This window comes from Lepidochelys olivacea (genome assembly GCF_965140295.1).
Source record: "Lepidochelys olivacea isolate rLepOli2 genome assembly, chromosome: 23".
In the NCBI taxonomy this organism is placed as follows: Eukaryota; Metazoa; Chordata; order Testudines; family Cheloniidae; genus Lepidochelys; species Lepidochelys olivacea.
In genome coordinates, this window is record NC_140433.1 from 5,509,514 (window position 1) to 5,531,534 (window position 22,021).

The following is a 22,021-nucleotide window of genomic DNA, read 5'->3' on the forward strand; positions in this document are numbered from 1 at the left end:
AGCCCCACCCGCGCTCCGCCCACTCCGCACGGGCCCCGCCCCCTCCTCGCTTCCCGCCCGCCCCTCCCCCGCCTTGGAACCCGGGCCCGGCTCGTCCTCGCGCCCCGCCGCGCTCCCGGGAGCTCGCGGCCCGCCCGGGAAAGGTGGGGGGGGGGCGGGGGTAGGGAGCCTATTCCCCCCGCCCCTCCCCCATCCGCCCCGGGGTCCCCCTCCCTCATCACCCCTTCCCCATCGCCCCCTCTCCCTCTATGGCCCCCCACTGCCCCCTCCCCTGTCACCCCCCCAGACCTTCCCCTCCCACCTCAGCCCCAGGGAGCCCCCTCCCCCCGGTTCCCCCTCTCCCATCACCCCCAAGAGGCTCCTTCTGCCCCCCCACAGCTCCCCTCCCACTGCACCCCCTCCTCCATCAGCCCACCAGGGAGCCCCACCCTCTCCATTCCCCCCCCGTGGGAGCCCCTGTCACCCCCCCAGGAAGCCTGCTCTCCCCCACTGGTCTCCCATCACCCCACAGGGTACCTCCCCCGACTCCTCCCCATCACTCCCAGGGCTCCCCCCCACATTGTCTCAGGCTCCCCCATTCCTGGGAGCCCCCCCATAACCCCTCAGGGAGCCCCCTCCCCCCCGTAGCCTCTTGACTGCCCACAGCCCCCTCCTGGCATCCCCGCATGTGTTCCAGGCTGGGCCCCCTTACCACTCCCCTGAGATCTTCCCCCATTTGCCTCTCAGAGCTCCCCCCCACCCATTGCAGGGGATTGGGCCTGTCTCCCTTCCCCCACAGTGCTGGGTCTAGTAACAGCTGCCTCCGTCCTCCGTGCTAGTCTCAGCATTACTGCCCCCTCCCTACTGCATGGGGGGCAATATTTGTCCTCCCCCCCAAAAGGAGCAGGTGATATTTGCCCCCCTCCTTTATATCCCTGAGCCTCGCAGGATGGTATTGGTCATATCTGCCCCACCCCCACACTCAGATCAGTTCTCTTCCCCCTTCCTGTGTATCTGCCTCTGATTCTTGCAGGTGATGACCTACCCCCCTCCCCTTTACGGCACCCCCTTCACCACCCACCCTCTGTCCAGTGGGGTGGAGGGACAACACATGGGCTCCCCGTTTCCCCATCTCATTCCTGGTCTGGGATCGTTTGGAATTCCCCTTCTTTTTCCCTTTGTTCTCCATTGCAGATGTGGGGTGCTGGCCCCTGGGAGCCACGTCCTGGCCGCAGCAACTGCCAGCCGCGAACCATCGGAGACGGGTGAGGACATGGGACAGGGCAGTTAGGGCCTATCCCTTCCACGCCAGAGACCAGATTTCCCCTGGCTTTATCCCCTGCCCCCATTCAAAACCCCTTCTTGACACACCAAGTCACTTACGCCAGTGCAAAGCGGTCCCAGAATAGAGTGTTTTATACCCGCTTTGCCCTTGGCAGCTGGGAGTGAAGTTCAGGGGTTTTGCCTTCACTTCCTGTCCTAAAGTGCTGTGTTATTGTGCTGTGTGGCGTTAAATAGCTTTCGCAGTCCCAACAGGATACATGCAGTGTGATTTCTCTGAGCAGCTCTATCATTCCTAGAGAGAAAGCGTTGTTAGGATGGAGTCAAGTTTGTCAATATGTATCAGTCGATCAGTGCACGGGGGAAAGGGGTAGCCTAAAAAAAAGCCACCCCCTGCTCCCCGTCAGCTGGCTGGAGTACAGTGATGAGCATTATAACATGTCTTCGCCTTCCACGCCCTTCGTGGCCCATCCCTACCTGACCTAACATCTCTTCTTTGCTATCGAGTTGTTGACCCGCGCCTCTAGTGGGCCCATGGCGCCAGCCTCCGACACCCACCAGAGAAACTTTCCAGCAAGCATCTTTGTGCTTCCTCCTTTGCTGCCCTTCACGCTTGGGAGGAACTCCCTGTAAACATCTGCAAAACCGCCTCCTTCAAAACCCACCTCGAAATGCTCCTTTCTGTGATTCCTATCTGAAACTTGACAACAGTCGGGCTGCTGGTGTGCCGAGACCTCGGCCAGTCGTGCTGACCAGCATTGTCTCGTTTCCTTATACTTCCCGTCCATCTGTCTGTCTCCATCTGTTGACCCTTGGCTTGGGGCAGGGACTTTTTCGGTGTTGGTACAGCTCCTGGGTGCGGCGGTACTACAAATAATTAATACTAATATATTCATGGTTGCATTGAGTTCACTTTTGGTTGCTTTAAATAAAAACTGCTTCAACCACTGTTGCACCCTGTGTGGATGCTCTACATTCAATTATAACCAGGCTTATACCAGTTTAGCTTACCTGGGTGAGGAATCAAGCTAAAGCTAAATCCAATTTAGAATGTCCACACAGGGGTTTTGAACTGATTTAACAAAAATCTATTCAAACTTGCACCTTTTGTGAAGATTTTGGAGTCATGATGGATAATCACCTGCAAATGAGCTGTCAGTGGGATGCTGTGGCCAAAAGGGCTAATAGGATCCTGGGGTGTATAAACAGGGGACTCTCAAGTAGGAGCAGGCAGATTATTTTTACCTCTATATTTGACACCAGCTGCTGGAATATTATGTCCAGTTCTGGTGCCCACAATTCAAGAAGGATGTGGATAAACTAAAGAGGGGCCACGCTGCAAGAATGAAGAAAGGCTGGAAACCTGCCGTATAGTGATAGACTCAAAGAGCTCGGTCTATTTAGCTTAACAAAGAGAAGGTGAAGGGGTGACTTGATTAGAATCTATAAATACCTACATGGTGAACAAATATTTAATAATGAGCTCTTCAATCTAGCAGACAAAGGTCTATCCTGATCCAATGGCTGGGAGTTGAAGCTAGATTCATTCAGCCTGGAAATAAGGTTTAAATTTTTAACAGTGAGAGCAATTAATCATGTGAACAATTTAGCAAGGGCCGTGGTGGATTTTCTATAACTGGCAATTTTTGCATCACAATTGGATGGGGTTTTTTTGCAAGATCTGCTCTAGGAATTATTTTGGAGACATTCTCTGGCCTGTGTTATGCAGGGGGTCACAGTGGTCCCTTCTGGCCTTAGAATCTAGGAATCTCTCTATAAACTCCTAGTGGAAATTCACATATTCAAGGATTCCCAAGGCTTAGAAGGGACCATTGTGATCAACTAGTCTGACCTCATGTAGTTTTTTACCTGGGGGTAGCTAGTTGAGGTCAACTTCAGGGGGATATAGGGTTGATCTCAACTAGCTACATCAAGGTAAAGACTCCTCGTGCCTCGTCTTCGCTAGGAGCTTACAAAGATAGCTGACTCCATGAAAAAGCTCACCTCTTTTCACAGTTAAGGCATAGCCCAGGGAGCTAGATGGATACCATTCCTTCTTGTGCATCCTCAGCCCAACTCTTCGTGTTCCAGTGAGAGGGCCAGTCAATGAGACCTCGTCTCCACACAAAAGTTGTGCTGCTTGAACTGTGCTGGTCTCGCTAAATCAGGACGGTGATTTCAGTATAAATGTGTTTCTACTGGTAATGCTGATTCCTGTAAGGGAAGGGGAATAAGCTATATGGGTGTATGGCACCCTTGTTCCAATATAACGCCATCTGTACTAGGAGTTGTGCCGGTATAACTACACCAGCAAAAATAATCATTCCCCTAACCAACATGATTGTATCAGGACAAAATCCGTGGGTAGAGCAGACCTCAATAATGAGCGCTTTCCAGCAGTAGGTCTCAAAGCGCTTTACAAAGGAGGCCAGTCTCATTATTCACATTGTACAGAGGAGGAGACTGAGGCACAGGGAGGTGACAGGACTGGCGCAAGTTCACCCAAGCCAGGATTAGAACCCGGGACTTCTGAGTGCCAGTCCAGTGCTTGTTTGACTGCCTGTGTGACCTCTATTGGTGGCTACCCAATTTGTGTGAAGCCTGAAAGTAGTAAGTGCTCAGCAGTCAGGAAATGCCACAGTCAAAGTTGCCTGCATAAGCTTAGAGCTTCCCCATTTGGATACATGCAGTAGTACGATAGTACCCGGCCCAGTTCCGCAAAAGTATGTAGGGACCAGAGCAGGCCATTCGTCTGCAGTTTCCTGCCTCTTCCCTGAGCTACGCCTGTGCCACTCGTCTATGTAGCTAAGTGAGCTTTGCAGTTGGTCAGAGGGGAGCATTACCAGAAAGGACTTTTTTGCCAGTGGATTTGGAAGCAACTGTTTGACCTTCTTTTATCCCTGAACAGAAAGAGACGTGGTAACTACACCAACATGCTCCGAGAGCTGGCTCAGATGCTGCCTGTTCCTCTGCATACCAGCTACAAAAAGCTTACCAAGGTACTGCCGGCCAGAGTGGGCTGCTGCCCTGACAGCTGCTTCCCCAAGTATAACGTTATGGAGAGAAGCAAGGGACCATGTTAAAGAAATAATGTGACTCAGGGAAATCATAGGTGAGGCAGGATGGAAGCCAGCCCGCTCTGAGATCTTCAGTCTATTGGAGGAAGAGAGGCTTTGAGCCTTGCTGCTGCTAAACCTCTAGGCTTCTTGAAGGGAACAAACAGCTTGGCACTCTTATGCGATCTTATTCTGGAATAATGACTCTGTTTCAGAAGCATGCTAATTATTCCGGAATACAGTGTCCACAGGGGGAGCTATTCTGGAATTGCTATTCCGGTCAATTTCCCCTGCAGACAAGCCTTTAGACTCTGGGTCTTATATGCAGGCTGCCAACCCCATCCCAGAATAAATCAAGGAGAAGAATTTCCTCACTGAAATCATCCTTGTGGGGTTTTCTAAAAAGCAAATGTGTTGTGGATGGGTCTGTTGGATTTGCAGCCTTGGAGGCTGACGTGCTGTATCTGCCCAACAGCTGCGTCCCAGACATTTGGAGGGGACGCTTTGCCCCACGCTCACGCCTTGCTCACCTGCCTTGTTTCTGTTCTGGGGGGACCCACCATTAAAGATGAAACATGAAATCATGAAACTTGATGACAGTCCTTGGTTTTTCTGCTGAGCCTTCCAGCTCGTACCAACCCTTGGTGATGTGGATACTTACCCTCATTGAACTGGGCAGAAGAGCAACTTAATTCGCACAACAGCCGTCCCGTGGCAGTGAATTGAGTCGAGTAGGAACCAGTGAATTGAGTTGGGTCACCAGTGAACTGAGTTGAGTGGGCACTGAGCAGTCTAGAGGCAAACGGCTCCACGTCCCATCCCATGAGCCAACCAGCCCCCCTCATGGTCTTGTTTTGCAGACGGGTCTGTCTTACACAGGTGCACGCAGACTAGAAGGTGTAACTCATTATTACTGATAAGCCTAGAAGAAGGTTCCCAGCCACTCTCCAGCTGTGCAGGGCCAGGGACATTAGTGGCTGTGGATTTTGTTTGTAGAATTCACGTGTTGCCACAGAATTGTGCCACGGGTGCTGCATCTACCAACGCTCCTTGTGAGTATAAAGCCTTTCCCTAAGCGTGTGTTCCCTTTGAAACAGAAGGAAATCCTGTTGTGTGTCCTCTGCTACATTGAGCATCTGCAGGCGAGCATCAGCACCGCCAGGACTCTGCTCCAGCTCCGGCGTGGGGAGAAAGAAGGTAAGGGATCGCGGGCGGTGAAGGGAGATGGGGGAGGGCACAAGGGACGTGAACTGCCACGTGGAGGGAAGCCAAGGGGTGGTGTAGGGACATGGGTCACAGCAGGGATGTGGGATAAGCCAGAGAGGAGATCCGCTGTACGTGCATTGCTCAGCCAGGGGGGCAACAGGGGCTTCCGAGTAGGAGATACAATATTTTCTGGGAGTGTTTAACGCAAACCAACTGGAGCTCTGAGAAGCCCCTTGGAAGGTGGTAAGAATTCCCCTGGACAGGGAGCCAGTTCTTCCAAATGCCTTGTGCCTGCAGTCGTTCCGGTCCCCTGTCCTTCTGGCTGCTGGGGGCTATCTGCTCAGTTCTGGAGTATTTATGCAGGTGCTTCCTTTTAGAGCTGCGTGAAGAGTTCAACAAATAGCCCCCCACATACACACCTTGGCCATAGCATGAAGTGACTGGGAAAAGCCCCAGGAGGGTCCTATTCAGTCCAGTGTCCTGGAATCCAGTGCAGGATTGGGCCAGGCGATTTGTGTCCCAGCACTTTGGTCAGAGGATTCTTGGTTTTGGAGTCCTCTGATTTGGTCACATGGGGTTAAGTCAGGCTGGCTGTTAAATTGTGCCCTGTGGGTTTGGCCCACCAGGTGTATTATTATTTTGTATTATTGTAGCCCGTGGGCTTCACAGGGAACAGGGCCCCATTGCACTAGGTCCTGTACGAGCCCAGAACAAAACCAGTCGCTGCCCCACAGAGCTGACACTTTAATTCTGTATTTTCATTTCCTTGAGACCGGAGACCAGGCCCTGCTCAAACCCCCACCCTCGCCCCTTGACCTTGCCCTGGAGGTCAGGGGGGTGTCTGTGACCCACTCAGTCCTTGACCTTTCCACTGAAATGGTGATCCAGGGGGCCATTTGTGAGGCAAGCCCATTAGGAACTGGAATGGGCCACCCCTTGCCACTTGGTTCACCTGGGCCACCAAACAGCTGCCGGGGGTGGTGACTTTTGAATGCTGCTGGGCGGGCGTTGCATTCGTGTGGCTGCCCCTGGAGGGATCGGTTCCGTCTCCAGACCCACACTCCATGGGCACTGTGGCTGTGACAGGCTCCTCTGACTCCGGGGCCGTCCGCGCTGCAGCTGGGAGGTGTAATTCCCAGCTCAAACAGACGTATGGGCTAACTCTACTCCAGCTAGCATGCCAAAAATGGCAGCGTGGCCGTGGCATCTTGGGTGCTGGGACGGGCTGGCCGCTCCAAGTACAGCCCCGTCTGAACCTCAAGGTGTGTACTCAGGTGGCCACCGCTGCCGTCAGAGCCATACTGCTGCTTTTAGTGCACCAGCTCAGTGGTTCTCCACCAGGGGTACGCAGAGGTCTTCCAGGGGGTACATCAACTCATCTAGGTATTTGCCTACTTTTACAACAGGCTACGTAAAAACCCTAGCAAAGTCAGTACAGACTACAATTTTATACAGACAATGATTTATTCGTATTGCTCTATATTCTATACACCAGCAGTTCTCAAACTTTAGTAACCCGAGGACACCCATTTTGATTTTAAAAAATTTCGTGAACTCCCAAGACCCAAACGCTCAGCCCAAGGCCCCACCCCCACTCCACCCCTTCCCCCACCCCACTGCATCCCTGCCCCCCCACCCCCGCCTCTTTCTGCCCCCTCCCCCGAGTGTGCCTGTCCCCGCTCCTCCCCCTCCTTCCCAGCACCTCCTGCACCACGCTGAACAGCTGTTCCCCGGCTTGCAGGAGGCACAGGGAGGGAGGGGGAGGATTGGATCAGCAGGGCCCGTGGACCCCAGTTTGAGAAACGCTACTATACACTAAAATGTAAGTACAATAGTTATATTCCAATTGATTTATTTTATAATTTATGGTAAAAATGAGAAAATCAGCAATTGTTCAGTAACCTTGCGCTGGGACACTTTTGTATTTTGATGTCTGATTTTGTAAGCAAGTTGTTTTAAAGTGAGGTGAAACTTGGGGATACGCAAGACAAATCAGACTCCTGAAAGGGTTACAGTAGGCTGGAAAGGTTGAGAGCCACTGCCCTAGCTTGAGCAGGGCTAACGTGGACCTCTACACAAGCTGAGTGATCGTCAGCTGTGTTTTTTTCTCTCTCCCTTTTCGGCCCGGGGTCCTTGCGAGCCAAAGTGGTTGCTGGAGGGGGGGAGTTCTGACCTGCTCTGCTCTCCCCTCGTCCTGCAGAATTTGAAGCGGGTGCGTTCAGATGTGCAGAGATGTCTGCCTGTCAGCGAGGGCGTGGAGACGGCACTCCGCCCATCACCCCGCGGAGGAGGAGAGCCAAGCTCCTGAACGTTGGCAAGAAACCCCGCAAAGGAAAGCGATCCTGCAGATCAGGTTGGGACAGAAGCGATAGCAGCCATTCCCCCTAGCCTCGCTCTGCAGAGCGATCTCTCCTCCTCCCCCCCCCCTTTCCTGTGGGACAGGCCCATCTCTGCTGCATTGGGACAACCAAGGGGAAGAAGGGGAGATTTCTTAGGAGAGGCAGCTCTTCTCCAATGGCCGGACCCCCTTCTGTGCTCACGTTGCTCTCCATGCTTCGCTTTGGCCAGCCCTGGCTTTTGACTTCATTTTGAACATCCTGACCCCTTGCCTTTGGCAGGGCAGAGCACCGGACCCCCACCTGGAAAATCACTGGCCATTTTCCCCTAGGAAGGCCCTACAGCACTCAGGGTACATCCGCACTGCAGCTGGGAGGTGTCATTCGCAGCCTGGGTAGATGTACACAGTACGCTGCTGTTCAGTATTTTCATTACGGATGTGGGTAATGGAGAGGAGAGGATGCTTATAACATTTGCGGATGACACCAAGCTGTGGGGTGGGGGAGGTCTGCAAGCACTTTGGGGGACAGGATTAGAATTCAAAGCAACCTTGACAAATTAGAGAATCGGTCTGAATGCGACAAGATGAGATTCAATGAAGACACGGGCAAAGTGCTGCACTTGGGAAGTGCACCACTACCAAATGGGGACTAACTGGCTCAGCGGTCAAACTGCAGGAAAGGATCCGGGGTCATAATGGATCACCAGTGGAATCTGAGTCAGCGATGTGACGCAGCGGCTAACCAGGCTAATATGGTTCTGGGTGTATTAACAGGGGTGTCGTATGTAAGTCGCAGGAGGTAATTGTCCTGCTCTGCTAGGTGCTGTGAGGCCTCAGCTGGAGGGCTGGGTCCAGTTCTGGGTGCCGCACTGTAGGAAAGATGTGGACCGATTGGAGAGATTCCAGAGGAGAGATACTAAGACGATCCAAGGTCTAGAAAACCTGACCTAGGAGGAAAGGTTAAAAAAACTGGCAACATTTAGTCTTGAGAAAAGAATCATAGAATCATAGAATATCAGGGTTGGAAGGGACCCCAGAAGGTCATCTAGTCCAACCCCCTGCTCGAGCAGGACCAATTCCCAGTTAAATCACAGGGAGGCCCTGAGAACAGTCGTCAAATACACTAAGCACTGTTATAAAGAGGGGGATTGATTGTTCTCCGTGTCCACTGAAGGTTGGCCAAGAAGCAATGGGCTTAATCTGCAGCAAGGGAGATTGAGGTCAGATATGAGGGGAAGTTTTCTAACTCTCAGGGCAGTTCAACTCTGGAACAGGCTTCCCAGGGTGTGGGATCCCCGTCCAGAGAGGATTTTAAGACCAGGCTGGACAACCCCCTGTCAGGGCTGGTCTTGGTTTGCTTGGTCTGGCCTCAGGGCAGGGGGCTGGGCTCGATGACCTCTCAGCCGGACATTTCTCTGATTCCATGACACACGTGCTAGCTCTGCTCAAGCCGGCGTGCTTCCCTAGGATCTTGGACCCGGTGGTCCTCAGGCAGCTAGCTCAAGCCTGTGCCACGGTTGCCAGATTGCTGTTTTTTAGTGCGCTGGCTTGAGCAGAGCTAGCTCATGTACATCTGCGTGAGGTGGGAAGAAGGCCTCCCAGCAGCCTCCGTGTCACAGATCTGAGATTACCTCCAGAGCGTCAATTGGTGAGTGTGGCTAGCAGGGGCTGCTGTTACATTTGTGAAAAACTCTCCCTCTTCTCCCCCCACCCCTCCCGTCCCGTGCATGTGTCATCCCCGTAAGGGTCAGGATCCCAGCTCACCACCTAGGTTTCTTGCCATGGAATGAGGTAGCTGGGTCTTTGGGTTGCTTGACCCAGCAAAGGGCTGATGCAGGGAAATGATTAGTGTAGCTTAGAGTGGGAGGAGGGCTGGGAGCCAGGACTTCTGCGTTCTCTCCCCAGCTCTGGGAGGAGAGCGGGATCTAGTGGTTAGAGCAGGGGGGAACTGTGAGCCAGGACTCTGGGGTTCTCTCCCCAGCTCTGGGAGAAGAGTGGGGTCTAGTGGTTGGAGCAAGGGGGCTGGGAGCCAGGACTCCGGGGTTTTCTCCCCAGCTCTGGGAGGAGAGTGGGATCTAATGGTTAGAGCAGGGGGGCTGGGAGCCAGGAGGTTCTCTCCCCAACTCTGGGAGGGGAGTGGGGTCTAGTGGTTGGGGCAGGGTAGTGGAAGGCAGGACTCTTGGGTTCTGGACCTAATTCTGCCACTAACTTGCTCTGTGACCTTGGGCATGTCCCTTAATCTCGCCATATGTCAATTTCTCCAGCTGGCCTGTTAGCATTTCCCTTGCTCCTGGTAATCTTGTGTTTCCTTCTCTCCCGGTGAAGCTTGCTGAGCTGATGTCCGGGAAGCCTAGGGCGGTGTGCGGCACAGGGGTGTTACCTTGGAGCTCTTGGGGAAGGGGCGTCCTCACAAGCTGAGCTTGGAGCTGACGGGTGCCCAGGGCAAGTGGAATGTTCCTCGTGCCTGAGCTGCACTGTGTGGCGATGCACCTCGGGGCTCACCTGGCTCCGTGTCCTAGGTGAGTTGCCGGGAAAGCAGAGACACAGTCCGGCCTAGAGTACTGTGCCCTTTCCCTTCGCAGAGCAGCATGGGGTGAACAAGGAGATGCGTCGGAGCCTGAGCCTGGGGGAATCGCCCTGGCAGTCTGGGCAGCGCACAGAGGCAGATCTGCACGCGGCAGGCGAAGGGGCCGTGCTTTCTCCTGGCATGAAGCAGCTTCTGTTCCAGTTCAGCCGAAGGGACCCGGCGCTGGGGTCTCGCCAGCCCACAGGCAGCGCCTTCCTGGACAGGGGCAAAGGTGGCATTCCCGACTGTGCAGCAGGTGTGGTCCCTCTCTGTCCTTTGCTGGACACCTCCTGCAGGACTGGGTGAGAGATGGGAGCTGATGGGAGCTCGCCCGTCGCTCGGGTCAAGGGAGTGTCTCACCCCCGCCACGTTCGCCGTGCACGGGGCCTCTGGGGAGCATCAGCTCTCGCCATGCACAGGGGTCCGTGGCAACACAGGGTGTGTGTGAAATCCAGGCCCTCATTAACAGAGATTATGCACCAGATCCCCAGCTGCCCATTTCCACCCACAGAGCATCTGGCCCCGTTCCTATAAGAAGCCATGGCCGTAGCGTCCATAATCTGGGTTGGATCCGTGGTAACCTTGAGTCTCCTCTGCTGGGGGTCGCGGTATCTGGTGGAGCAGGACCAAAGCATGCATGTGCATTTGCAGATTGGTGCGTAGGCTGTGACCGAGAGGGGAGCCAGGAGGAGGATGACATCTGCTCTACCTGCGAGGCTCAGCTGATTTACCGGGAGCAGCGTCGGTACGACGGACCGGACCTTGCTCTGCTGGGGTAAGAGCTGGTGCGGGAGCTTGACCGCAGAAACTTGTGGCTCTGGTGACTTCAAGGCGGCTCTGCCAATTTGCACTTGCTAGGGATCTGGCCTGGAGCCGCCATCCAGCCAGGGTGCAGCGTTTTCAAACCCTGACTCCAGATTGCTGCTGGGAGCTCCCTCCACAGCCAGCACTTCTGCCCCGCTCCCCACAGTGCTCCCTGCTGGGGGAGGCTGGGACTGGAGTAGCTGGGAGCTCTGCCCCCAGCCAGTGCTCCACCCCTGCTCCCCACAGCACCCCCTGCTGGGAGAGGCTTAGACTGGAATAGCCTGATGCTGCCCCACTCCCTACAACGTCCCCGGCTGGGGAGGCTTAAACCAGAATAGCCTGGCATTCTCTACAGCACCTCCTGCTGGACGGTCCCCCTAGTTTTCGCCCCTGCAGCGTGCTTAGCAAAGGGGAAGGCTCCCGCAGCCGTACCTGGCAGAAGGCGAGGCTGGGTCTTACGTACAGTTGGGTTCTCTGCCACGTGCCTGCTGGCTCGGCTATAGCCTGCAGACAGCCAGAAGGAGAGGCCTGTTCCCGGCCGGCACTTCTCAAAGAGGATCAGCCGTAGTGCCCAGAGCAGGTCTCCCCGGTTCCAACCCTCCCTGGGCGGGAGGCTGCAGCTGAAAATCTCCAGGAAGCTGGGGTCCGCCCTACCCCACTGCACAACTGGGCCCTAGGACACTAGGAGCTGCTCTCAAAACCCCCTGTGTTTGGTCCAGCCCCTTGCGGCCAGCTGCACAGAGCTGCAAGCAGTTCTGTCTGGGGCTCTGGGAGAGAAGAGACAGAGCAGCAATCCAAGGCCGTCTCTAAACTGCTCTTCCAGGCAGGAGCTGGTGCAGTATTATTCCTGCGGGGAGGAAGAAGAAGATGGGCTGGATGCTGGTCCTTGGCTCTCAACCCAGTCCCCTGTGTGTAGTTCCCATGGTGAGTACTGCTGTAGACTAGAGCGTGCAGAGATGGCAAAGGCCCCTTAGGCTGCACCAAATTGCTGCTCTTCATGTAGCTAAGTAGCACCCGCCAAGGTGGTTGTGTTGGGTACCAAGCATCTGTGTGTCCAGGCTCTGTGAGACAGACCTCATCAGTACTTTCAGACCTGAAAGGTCCCCCCATCTAACAGCACAGTGTGTTCATTGACAGACAGCTGGAAAAAGGGATATGGACATATCAGCTGCATGTGTCCTTTTTAAACTTTATTGTTTTGATATCAAATACAAACACACAAGGAAACACAATGAATGGAAACACATGCACAAGAGGGAAATAACGCATAACAAAATTCGATGTTGGTTATTTGCAAAACCTGGGGGGGAACAACCAAAAAACCCTGAACATGCAGAGGTCATGCAGGGCATCGGTTATTAAAGGGGCTAAATAAGTGAGAACATAACCTCTGATTATCGGGGTGGGGGAAGGGGGGCAGAGATTATAGGTCCCGGCTGACAAGTGGTAGAGGAAGTTAACAAGCGTCCTTTAAATAATAAATCCAGCAGCATCTTAGTGGTCCAAGTTAGTCTATTTCCTGGAAGTCTCCAGCTTTGCTGCTGAGGAGCAGCCCAAGTTCTCCTGGCTGATTATGGGGACAGAGGGTAGCAGAAATGTAGCCAGTGAGATTCCTGTGTAAATGATGTTTTGGTTCACAGGCAGCTCACTCCTGTGCTCTCCCGGGAGCGGAGGCCAAATCGGGGCTTGCTGGGCCAGTAAGGATCTGGGCTTGAGCCCCTCACTGTTCTCCTCTCCTGGACGGCTGCTTCCCGGTCATATTCTGCAGGGGGGGTCAGAGGAGCTATCCCAAGGTAAAGGGGGTCCACGTCCCTCCTTGCGGCCGGAGGCGTCTGAGGGGCTTGCCGGGATCGGTCGTGGTGCTGTGGTGATTCCCAGGAGGCAAGCAACGAACCGTGCCATGCAAGGGAGGCGGGGAGCAAATGAGAGCTGTGCAGCATGCCTTAGAAAGGACAGAGCACGTTGCTGTCATTACAGCTTATGGGAGCGTTGTTGGGATCCCAAGAGGGGGGCTGGATTCTCCTGTTGCCAGTCACTCTCTCCCAGATCACAAGGGAGCCTACTACATCCACGCCATAGTGCACAAGACAATCGAGAGTTAACCGCCCCTCCCCTCTTTTTGTGTGATCTCTACCTAACGTGTCTGGGGGCACCATGCCATCATTACTGTGTGGCCACGTGCTGTGTACCGGAGCCATTCAGCAGTGGCACGTTACCGGCTTTGTCAGCCAGACCTTTCCTTATATGTGGGCAGCATCCGTATATTTATCTGGCTCCAATCACTGTACTGTCTGGGCACCTCCTGATTCTTCACGTGGTTCTCCTGGCACACTCCTGTGTGGCTGAGCAGGGCTAGTCTCTCCACTGTACAGATGGAGAAATTGAGGCACAGATCCTTAAAGATATTTAGGCGCCTAACTCCCATTGATGTGAATTACCTTTGAGGAACCAGGGGCTGACGTGGCTTGCCCAGGGTCCCACAGGCAGGCTGGAGCAGAACAGAGAATCCAACCCAGGCCTCCCAAGTCCCAGGCTAGCAGCCCTAACCGCTGGGCCATCTTTCATCTCCAGCCATCCAACCGCGGTAGAGTCTAGAAGCGCCAAAGCGGGATTGGGGCCCCTTGTATCAGACGCCGTACGAAGTCCTTCCACCTGCCACAGGCTTCAGCGAAGGTTGGGCTGCAGGGATTGACCCTGTGCGATTTCAGCAGAAGGAGCTGGTTGGCCATGTCTACATGGCGAGTTAGTGTCACAAGCTAGGGTGTGAATCTGCTGTGCACCCACTTACTGCTCAGTTACACCCTGAGTGGACAGTGCTACAGTGCAAGGGAAGTCCCAGACTGTGTTTTCCACTGGGAACATGCCCCAAGAGCAACGGTTCTCAAACTGTGGGGCAGGCCTCCCAAGGGAGGCAGGGGAATGTGTCAAAGAAGGCGTGAGCTATATGCTATTCTTTTTTGTGTGTGAGTGGGGGGGAGAGAGCTCTGGCTGTCACCCCTGGGTGGCTGGGGCTTGTGCAGAAGGGCTGTGAACACTGGGGATGGGGGGATAAAGGGGATGGCTGGAGCCCTGCCACCCAGACTCTCTCCTTTTCCTCCCGCAAATCCCTCACCTGCAGGCGGCGAGGCTCTGGCTGCCAGCCCCAAAATGGCAGCAGCAGTACAGAAGTAAGGGTGGAAATGGGGCACTACGTCTGCTGTGGAAAGTGATATTGATGAATGTGGCTTTTCACATTGCCACCCTTACTTCTGCACTGCCTCCAGAGCCGGGCGCCGGGCCAGCAGCCGCTGCTCTCCGCTCTGCCTCCAGAGCCGGGCGCCGGGCCAGCAGCCGCTGCTCTCCGCTCTGCCTCCAGAGCCGGGCGCCCGGCCAGCAGCCGCTGCTCTCCGCTCTGCCTCCAGAGCCGGGCGCCCGGCCAGCAGCCGCTGCTCTCCGCTCTGCCTCCAGAGCCGGGCGCCCGGCCAGCAGCCGCTGCTCTCCGCTCTGCCTCCAGAGCCGGGCGCCCGGCCACCAGCCGCTGCTCTCCGCTCTGCCTCCAGAGCCGGGTGCCCGGCCACCAGCCGCTGCTCTCCGCTCTGCCTTCAGAGCTGGGCGCCCGGCCAGCAGCCATGGAAGGCCATGGGAGATCTGCTCTGATGTTACTTGTTTCGAAGGGGTGTGTCTTGTTCTCCGGCAGGTTTGTTTGAGGACGTGTGTCTGAGCCCAGAGTCGGCTGGTTCCTCGGACAGCCTGGCTGGGACCCTGCTGAGAAAGGTGGGCAGGGGGGAGCCCCTTCCTGAGTCCCCTGTCGGCCCCTCTCCCTCTCCCTGTCAGCAGGCAGAACCCGCCTCCCGGCTGCATATTGTCGTACAGCCTCCTCTGGTGCTACAAAGTCAGGCTCAGATGTGGATGATCATAATAACGGCCCTTAGCATCAGTAGGTCTCACAGTGCTGCACAAAGGAGGACCAGTACCATTATCCCTGTGTTCCAGGTGGAGAAACCGAGGCACAGAGCGGGGAAATGACTTGCCCCAGGTCACCCAGCAGGGCCGGAATTAGAGCCCACCTCTCCCGAGCCCCCGTCCAATGCTCTGTCCATTAGGTTGTTCTTACCTGCTGGCTGTGAGTGGCCTATGTGAAGTGGCCACCCACGGGCATGGGCGCTATCCTCACCACCACCATCGCAGCTGGCATTAATCGGGCCTCCTTGGGGGCAGCTGTAGAGAGGGAGGCCAAGGGTCGAATGAATCGTGTGACCCCTCCATGAAACATGCTGGTGGAGGGGAACGTGGGGGAGCTTTGCCCTGCTGCTGGGGTCTGGAGCTGCGAGGTTCTCATCCCCCTTTGTTATTTGTGCTGGAGACCCCGCTTGGGGCCCTGTAGTGCTGAGCGCTCTCCATATCCATACTAAAGCCAGACTTGCTGCCCCAAGGGGTTTGCAACCAGCCCTGTAAGGAGAGACTGCAGGGAAGCATTGGAGAAGGGCTTGCCTGTAGAATGGAAATCATCTGGGGCGGGTGAAACCTGCTGCATTCCTCGCTGAAGATTGAACAGCCCAGGCCTGGGAGGATTAGACAGGCCATTCAAGGCTTATGGACACAGGCCGAGATTTTCCCACACGCCTGTGGCCAGCCTGGGCGTTGTAATGGGAATCAGGCTCCCGGATCCCTTCTGAACATTTCAGCCTTAATGTTTCATTGGCCGTGTTCCTCTCCCCTCCCTCACATCCTTCTCAGCACGACCCTCATCAGACCCTTCCGGACACTCCGCTGAACTCCCGCAATCTCTTCCAGTCCACCTTCTCGCTGGATCATTGCTACCTCTCCTACAGCGAGGCGAGTAAAACCGATTCCAGCCCCAGCTCAGGAGTGACGGAATTAATGGGGGTGTGGAGTGGGCAGCTCTTGCAGGAGGTGAGAGGATGGGGTGGGGGTGGGGGGGAAGGAAGGAGGGAGGGGTCATGGCGCTGCCCTGTAGACTGTGAAAGGGGGGAGAAGATGGGTTTTGGGGGGCAGGGGTTGAAATCTTGCAATCTTAGGGTAACAGAATGGGAAAAGGCAGATGTACATAGTGGCTGTATAAGGACTGGATGAGACACCAAGCCTCTGATCTGGCTGGAAGCGGAGCCCGCTTGGGTGTTCTCTCCCTTCCACTCCAAGGCTGAGGCTTCCAAAACTGCTTTGGGGATTTAGACCTGCAGCCCCCAGTGAGGCTTGTGCCACTTCCTTTCCCCGGTGTCCCAATCTCAGGGGCCTGCCTGGGTGTTTGCCCACCACACCCCCCTCTTTCTCCGCCCGCCAGGGTTCCAGCCCTGGACCGGCTCGCTCCATGTCCTCCAGTGACGAGAACAGCGACAGCACCTGGATCCCTTACAAGCGGACGAAGCTGCCACCTGCTGCCAGCCGGAAAAGGAAGAAGGGGGAAGGCGGGCGGCAGCCGGAGGGCTCCAGCAAGTCTCGGTCCCCCTTGCAGCTGAAGAAGAAATGTGTCAATGGGTTCATCATGTTCTGCCGGCTGAACCGCAAGCAGTACATTTGGTAAGCAGGAGGGGGTGCTGAGTCACGGGCTGGAGAGCGGAGCTTGACCCAGCTGGCCCTGTGTCCAGGCACTATGGCCATGGCTCAGCAAAGCGCTCGAGCGTGAGCATTAATTTTAAGCATGTGCTCTAGGTTTCATTGGCTTCAATAGGACTTAGGGAATGTAAGATCCAGGTTCTTATTGCTACTTATTATTTGTATTACGGTAACACCTAGGGGCCCCCAGTCATGGACCAGAACCCTATTATGCCTGGCGCTGTACATTGTTTATTGCTATTAGGTGTATTACGGTAGCACCTAGGCACCCGAGTGACGGACCAGGCCCTCGTTGTGCCAGGCGCTGTACAAACACAGAACACAAAGACAGTCCCTGCACCAAAGAGCTGACACTCCAAGTATCAGACCAGAGTCACCTGATGGAGACCGACAGAGCACTAGTGCGGTGCAGCAGCTAATGTAGTCCTTGGCTATACAAGCAGGGGAATATAGCCTAGAAACGGGTGGAGGGCAGTTACCTCTGTATATGGCAGGGAGACCATTACAGGGATGCTGGGGCCAGTTCTGGCGTTCCCACTTCCAGCAGGATGCTGGAGGGTTGAGCTGCGGGAATGATCCATGATCTGGGACACCTGCCTCAGAGATGGCTCGATCGGTTTCATTTAACCAGTTGACCTTGCTCCCGGGCTGTCAGCCGCTCTGTGGGGAGGAGATTGCTATGAGCAAGGGGACAAAGGCAGAGCAAGATCTGAGGGATAGGAACTGAAGTGAGAGAAATTCCGAATAGAAACAAGAAGGGAGGGGAATTAACTGCTGCAACAACCAGCCCAGGGTCTGGGGAGGTTCACATTTGGAGTCTTTACATCAGGTGGGACATCATTCTAAAAGATCTGCTCTAACTCGAGCCGGCTCAGAGTGCAAACCGCTGGGTGGGGTCTCTGGAGACCTGATGGTCAGAACGGTCCCTTCAGGCCTTACCATCCATGACGGAAGACGTACGCCAACGCCCTATCACCAACACCTTTCAGCCACTCCTTTTCCCTTGGCACAATCCCAGGCTGGATATTTTTAGTGCCCTTGTGGCGGGACTGACCTGCTGGATCTCAGCACGCAGCTGTGGTCCATAGCAACCAGCTGGAGAGAGCAGGTTGTTTGGGTTTCGTTCCCCTGAACGTTTAACATCTGTGTCCATGGAGAAGGCAAGGCGGGTGGAATGTGTATACAGCTGCTGGGTATTGCCTCGGCAACCCACGCTGGTAGGCCAGGCAGACGTGTGCTGCTGGGAGAACTCTGAGTTCCTGGTGCTCTCTCCCCTCAGCGCCTGCCCGGGGATGGCGTCCACCGCAGCCACCAGGGAGCTGGCACAGCTGTGGCGCACCATGACAAAACAGGAGCGGAGGCCCTACTGGTAAGGCTGGCATTCGGAGAACCCCATCAGAGCCATGGGAGTCAGTCTGGTGTGGGGGGAGATCTGCTGGGGAAGGTGCCAACTTCCACCACGGGCTGTTCTGGCCCAATGTTGCAGCTGCTCTTTGTATTACACTAGCATCTATAGGTCTCAACCGAGATCAGGGCCCCGTCGGGCCGGGCGCTGCCCAGACACCCAGTGACCGAGATCAGGGCCCTGTCGGGCCGGGCGCTGCCCAGACACACAGTGACCGAGATCAGGGCCCTGTCGGGCCAGGCGCTGCCCAGACACACAGTGACTGAGATCAGGGCCCTGTCGGGCCGGGCGCTGCCCAGACACACAGTGACCGAGATCAGGGCCCTGTCGGGCCGGGCGCTGCCCAGATACACAGTGACTGAGATCAGGGCCCCGTCGGGCCGGGCGCTGCCCAGACACACAGTGACCGAGATCAGGGCCCTGTCGGGCCAGGCGCTGCCCAGACACACAGTGACTGAGATCAGGGCCCCGTCGGGCTGGGCGCTGCCCAGACACACAGTGACCGAGATCAGGGCCCTGTCGGGCCGGGCGCTGCCCAGACACACAGTGACCGAGATCAGGGCCCTGTCGGGCCGGGCGCTGCCCAGACACACAGTGACCAAGATCAGGGCCCTGTCGGGCCGGGCGCTGCCCAGATACACAGTGACTGAGATCAGGGCCCCGTCGGGCTGGGCGCTGCCCAGACACACAGTGACTGAGATCGGGGCCCCGCCGGGCCGGGGGTTGCCCAGACACCCAGTGACTGAGATCAGGGCCCTGTCGGGCCGGGCGCTGCCCAGACACCCAGTGACCGAGATCAGGGCCCCGTCGTGCCGGGCGCTGCCCAGACACACAGTGACCGAGATCGGGGCCCCGTTGGGCTGGGCGCTGCCCAGACACACAGTGACTGAGATCGGGGCCCCGCCGGGCCGGGGGTTGCCCAGACACCCAGTGACTGAGATAAGGGCCCTGTCGGGCCGGGCGCTGCCCAGACACCCAGTGACTGAGATCAGGGCCCCGTTGGGCCGGGCGCTGCCCAGACACACTGTGACTGAGATCAGGGCCCTGTCGGGCCGGGCGCTGCCCAGACACCCAGTGACCGAGATCAGGGCCCCGTCGTGCCGGGCGCTGCCCAGACACACAGTGACCGAGATCGGGGCCCCGTTGGGCCGGGCGCTGCCCAGACACACTGTGACTGAGATCGGGACCCCGTTGGGCCGGGTGCTGCCCAGACACACAGTGACTGAGATCGGGGCCCCGTTGGGCCGGGCGCTGCCCAGACACACAGTGACTGAGATCGGGGCCCCGACGGGCCGGGGGTTGCCCAGACACACATTGACCGAGGTCAGGGCCCTGTCAGGCCGGGGGCTGCCCAGACACACACTGACCAAGATCAGGGTCCCATCACGCTGGGCACTGCACAGAGTTAGACACCTCCTGCCCTGAAGAGCTTGCAGCCTGAACGGACAGCAATGGGTGGGGAGACAGTGTCTCAGGAAGGTGCAGTGACTTGCCTCCAGTCACCCAGCAGGCCAATGACAGAGCCAAAGGTTACTCGAGTCCCAGTCCAGGGACCTTCCAAGGGACCCCATTACCCCTAAAGTCTGCCTTAGTCCTGCCACACAGGGGTCACCTCAGGGGCTCCCAGGGGAGCGGATTTTGCCACATGGACAGTTGTCCACTAGAAGTTGAGATTCCCCTAACTCATTACACATAGGAGCCAGTAGAGTGAGATCCAGCCACTGCTGGCCTGGTGGGTTCACACCAGGGACCTAGAAGTGAAAAGCTTCCAATTCCATCCCCTGTCCCCAGGGAGATGCTGGTGAGCAGAGAGCCTAAAATGGAACAGGATTGGATTCTTAGCACCAACTAAGCCTAAATGGGATGTAAATAAGTACTATAATCCCCTCCCAGCCCCCTGCTCTAACCAGACACCACTCCCCTCCTAGAGCTGGGGATAGAAGTCCTGACTCCCAGCCCCACCTCTCACTTGCTATATCACCCACCATAGGTGGGATTAGAACCCAGGAGTCCTGGCTCCCAACCACAAATGCCCTTTATTATCCACTGAATTACACCTGCTGGCTGTCCGTGGCATGTGGCTGTCCCATCCTGGGCTATACGGGAAGAGTTTTATCAACCTCTAGGCTCAAGGCAATTGATCAGGCCGGGCGGTTATTTGCCAACAGCCCATGGGACGGACGGTGATGAGCCCATAGAGGAAACGGGCGCAGAGAGCCATCTGGTTGGATTTCACCTCTTTCTTCCAGCGTCAAGGCCCGGAGGTTCAGCAGGCTGAACAACCGCATCGTGAAGCAGGACTTCTCCAGCGGGGGAGAGGAGGAGGAGGAGATGGAGGCTCCTAAGCCATTTCATTTGCTGCTGGCCGAGAAATCCCTCGGTTCCCGGGACCTGGGACCGCCAGCCCCGCCCTGCTCGCTCCCACACCCAGCCCCGGAGTCTGTGTGACAAAGGGCAGTGCAGGGCCCCTCCCACCCAGTGTGCTGGGGCCCCCATCCCCTGATGTGGCACCTCTTCCTTCCTTTGGAGACACTTGCTGCTCCATTGAAATGAACGAGGGTGCTTGGGAACAGGCAGAGGCTACAGCGTGCGTGTTGCCGTTGGGAGACAAGGCTTTGGGGTTTGTAGACTGGCCTCTTGTTTTAGCTCTGGCAAGGAGAAATTGTGTATGGGTGTGGCGGAGTGGCTCATGTTTTTAATTAAAATCCTATTTATTCTGATAGTTTTCCGCCATAACTACATCACTGTGCCGATCAGAGAGCACCGACCCCGGGCTGCCCATAGGTCTGGTCAGTTCCAAACTGCCCTGTCCAACCAGCTAAGGGAGGGTTGCTTGGGCATAAGGGTAGCCGTGGTTAAATGGAGGATTAGAGGGCCCCCCCCCCCAAAGAAAACCAAACCGTCCTCCACTGGTTCAGGCCAGACTTGTATTGGATTCTGTTCGTTGCTTGAATAGTTTGACAGCTGTTATATGTATGTATGTATTTATTTATTTATTGGTTTTAGAATAAAGCTCATTTGTGGGTTTCCTGGCTCCGGTCCGAGGTCTCAGACCCTCCTGGGGCAGCCCCATTCACCACTCCTCCTGGGTTTATTCAAAGCAGGAAGAGCAGCAGGGGTTGTGGTTGGGCTGAAAACTCTTCCTTTGTTCAGCCACTGAGCTATCAGAAGGGGATATTTTAGATAAGGGTTTCCCAAAGTGTGGGGCACACGCCCCTATGGGGACACATGATGGACTGGTTGGAGGGTGCACTCACGCTGCTTCGTTGTCTTCCAGAATCTCGCATGAGTCTCTAGCTCTTACGGCTGTGAAGGAAACCTGGAAAACACGCTCCAGGTACCCTGCTTCTGATTCCTGGCTCTTTTGGCTCTGGCCTCCGGCTTCTGGCTCTGGGTCTGAGCCTTGGGTCCATTTCCCAACTCCTGCTGTGACCGCTAGGCCTGACTGCCCCAAGCCCTGGTTCCTGATGCCTGACTCCCATTGAAATCAGTCCTTTGAGCCCTGGGGCCTTGGCCGCTAGAACAGGGCTAACACCCCCACCTGCAGGCTCTGCAGTGACCAGGAGGTCTCTGGCGCTCGCTCACACCTCAGCGCTCCCTAGCAGCACCAACTGGATCACCGCTACAGCCTGGGTCTGCCGTGGCCAGCTCCCATCCGAGCAGCTAATGCCATGGCGGCTGCTTCCTCGGGGCTGCCACCACCCCAGCTGGCCTGGCTCTGGTGCTCCCTGTCCTCGGCTGGCGCAGCGGTGATGGTGGTGTCCCTCCGTCTGCCTGGTGAGTGATGCTGTCACACCGGTCCCACGGGTGGTTTCCAGGAGGGCCGAGGCTAC

The 22,021-nt window shown here is 56.1% G+C and overlaps 1 protein-coding gene across 1 annotated transcript; it reads left to right on the forward strand.

Annotated features, from left to right (window-relative positions):
* The first annotated feature begins 69 nt into the window (after positions 1–69).
* On the forward strand, positions 70–21,355 carry MEIOSIN (meiosis initiator). The gene is made up of 14 exons (XM_084612998.1): positions 70–143; positions 1,174–1,244; positions 4,169–4,259; positions 5,414–5,513; positions 7,723–7,875; positions 10,443–10,682; positions 11,078–11,201; positions 12,054–12,154; positions 12,871–13,023; positions 14,907–14,983; positions 15,947–16,123; positions 16,512–16,747; positions 18,063–18,152; positions 20,438–21,355. Exons 2-14 carry the CDS (start codon positions 1,174–1,176, stop codon positions 20,634–20,636), a joined length of 1,812 nt encoding a protein of 603 aa, XP_084469124.1. The 5' UTR covers positions 70–143; the 3' UTR covers positions 20,637–21,355.
* Positions 21,356–22,021: the final 666 nt, after the last annotated feature.